This window comes from Labrus bergylta, chromosome 22 (genome assembly GCF_963930695.1).
Source record: "Labrus bergylta chromosome 22, fLabBer1.1, whole genome shotgun sequence".
NCBI lineage: Eukaryota > Metazoa > Chordata > Actinopteri > Labriformes > Labridae > Labrus > Labrus bergylta.
The window spans coordinates 687,885-690,384 of NC_089216.1; the positions used below are offsets into that span (position 1 = coordinate 687,885).

Here is a 2,500-nt window from a genome sequence, read left to right on the forward strand (position 1 = left end):
CAACCAGTCAACCAACCAACCATCTAATCAACCAATCAACCAATCATCCAACCAACCATCCAACCAACCAACCAGGCAACCATCCATCCAACCAACCAACCAACCAGTCAACCATCCAATCAACCATCCAACCAACCAGTCAACCAACCTACAACCATCCAACCAACCAACCAGTCAACCATCCATCCAACCAACTAACCAACCATCCAACCAGTCAACCTACAACCATCCAACCAACCATTCAACCAACCAACCATCCAACCAACCATCCAGTCAACCAGTCAACCAACCAACCAACCATCTAGTCAACCAGTCAACCAGTCAACCATCCAACCAACCATCCAACCAACCAATCAACCAGTCATCCAACCAACCAACCATCCAGTCAACAAGTCAACCATCTAACCAACCAACCATTCAACTATCCAACCAACCAACCAACCAGTCAACCATCCATCCAACCATCCATCCAACCATCCAACCAACCAGTCAACCAGTCAACCATCCAACCAACCAACCAACCAACCAACCAACCATTCCACCATCCAATCAACCAGTCAACCAACCAGTCAACCATCCATCCAACCATCCAACCAACCAGTCAACCTACAACCATCCAACCAACCAACCAGTCAACCATCCATCCAACCATCCAACCAACTAACCAACCATCCAACCAGTCAACCAACCAGTCAACCTACAACCATCCAACCAACCAACCAGTCAACCATCCATCCAACCAACCAACCAGTCAACCATCCAACCATCTATTCAACCAGTCAACCAACCAACCCAACCAATCTACCAATCAGTCAATAAATAATTCAATGATTAACTTTAAAAACACAGGATCTGGTCTGTGTGTTACCTTCAGGTTCAGTCTGTCCAAACCAGGGCAGTGAGTCGCTGCCCACATTTATTCCTCTGACTCCGCCCTCCTCACCTCCAGCTTCATCTGTGACCTCCACCTTCACCAGTCTGTAACTGCAGGAGCACAAACATTACACCCGACTGATGACATCACAGCTGTTAAATCTACCTGTCCACACTCACCTGTCTTTCTCTCCAGAGACGCCGGTGCATTCTGGGAGCTGAGCCGCCATGGCGGGCGTGAAAGTGGCGTTACGTAGCATTGACCCCGGCTGAAGGACGTTTCTCTCCACCAGCCGGTTCAGACCAGGATCCAGAGTGACTCGAAGCCTGCAGTCCCCGTCTGTCAGCGTGATGTCATACAAGTCGTCACCTGGAGACACCGAACCAGAAACCAGTCAGACCAGAGACCAGGTCCAAGTTCAGGCTGGTAAGGAACAAACTGTGGCTTTTCATGATTTATCCTGTCTTTTGTGTCACCTGTATCAAGTAACCCCTCAATCATAATGACCTCTACCTCCCCCAAGCAGTGAAAAGTGTAATCAAACAAATGTCCTGCTCTGCCGTGTCTCACCCATGAGGACAGCCTGGGGGAAGTAGACAGACGATCCCTGGTCTCTGCTGTAACGGTGCACATCCAGCACAAACAGAGACTCTCTGCAGACAGCTGGACAGGACGCCTGCAAGACAACACACAGGGCAATACAACACACAGGGCAAGACAACACACAGGGCAAGAGACAAAAACATCTTCAGCCTCAGGTGTCTGCTGGTTTAACACGGCAGTATAAATGTTTTTGATCATTAGTCAAAAGACCAAGCAGCACAAAGCTTTTGGGAATTTCAAAATAATATAATAATGGAATTTCAAACGTGAACGATTAAAAATGTGATTACTCAAGCTTAGTGGCACAAAGGATCGCGGGAAGCTGTCAGCACCAGACTCCATTCAAAAAACAAACAATTTAAGGTCGTCAATGATCTCGACTTAATCAGACAACAGCAGCATTAGTTTGAAATCTTAGTGGTCTGGATTTTAATTATTTATAACCATAATCCACACCGAGGGGAACATTTCTAACACAATATTTTAATTTACATGAATTCACACAATTCAACCTGAGCTTCGCAGGTGTCCTCTCCGTTTACTGTCATGTGAATTTAAGTGTTTAATTGTTAAATAAAGACAAACAGGATGAGTTTATGTTCGCCGAAACATCACATTCAGACACTGCATCAAGTATTAATAAGAAGGTAGAGCGTGTTTGAGCTTTTCAGCCGAGTGACGTTAAATCGGTGGATTTCTAAACGGAGTCTGGTTGCTGTTCAATCCGAGTGAGAGGAGGGAGAACCGGACTTTAGGTTTGATCCCGCTCGACCCACACAGAGCCCATTTATCATTACAGATTCATATCAACGACCGTGATGATAGAGAGGAGGCTTAGACCTGGTGTGGACCGGATCTGGACCGGGTCAGGGTTCTGTGGAAGATGCAGCCAGGAGCCGCCATGTTGGACAGGCAGAACAATAACAGTGCGGTGCATTGTGGGAGGAAAAAATGAAAAAGTTTTACACACAAATCAAAACAGCGGATATTTAAAACATTACTAAAATACAACTATTCATAGTT

General features: G+C 46.1%; 1 protein-coding gene across 1 annotated transcript in view; it reads right to left on the reverse strand.

The window, feature by feature from the left end:
* Positions 1–2,414, reverse strand: part of si:ch73-71d17.2 (RPA-related protein RADX) — a 9,370-nt gene extending 6,956 nt beyond the window's left edge. The window contains 5 exon segments of the mRNA XM_065950576.1: positions 869–984; positions 1,054–1,243; positions 1,445–1,550; positions 2,318–2,393; positions 2,395–2,414. Coding sequence (XP_065806648.1) covers positions 869–984; positions 1,054–1,243; positions 1,445–1,550; positions 2,318–2,393; positions 2,395–2,414 — 508 coding nt within the window.
* Positions 2,415–2,500: the final 86 nt, after the last annotated feature.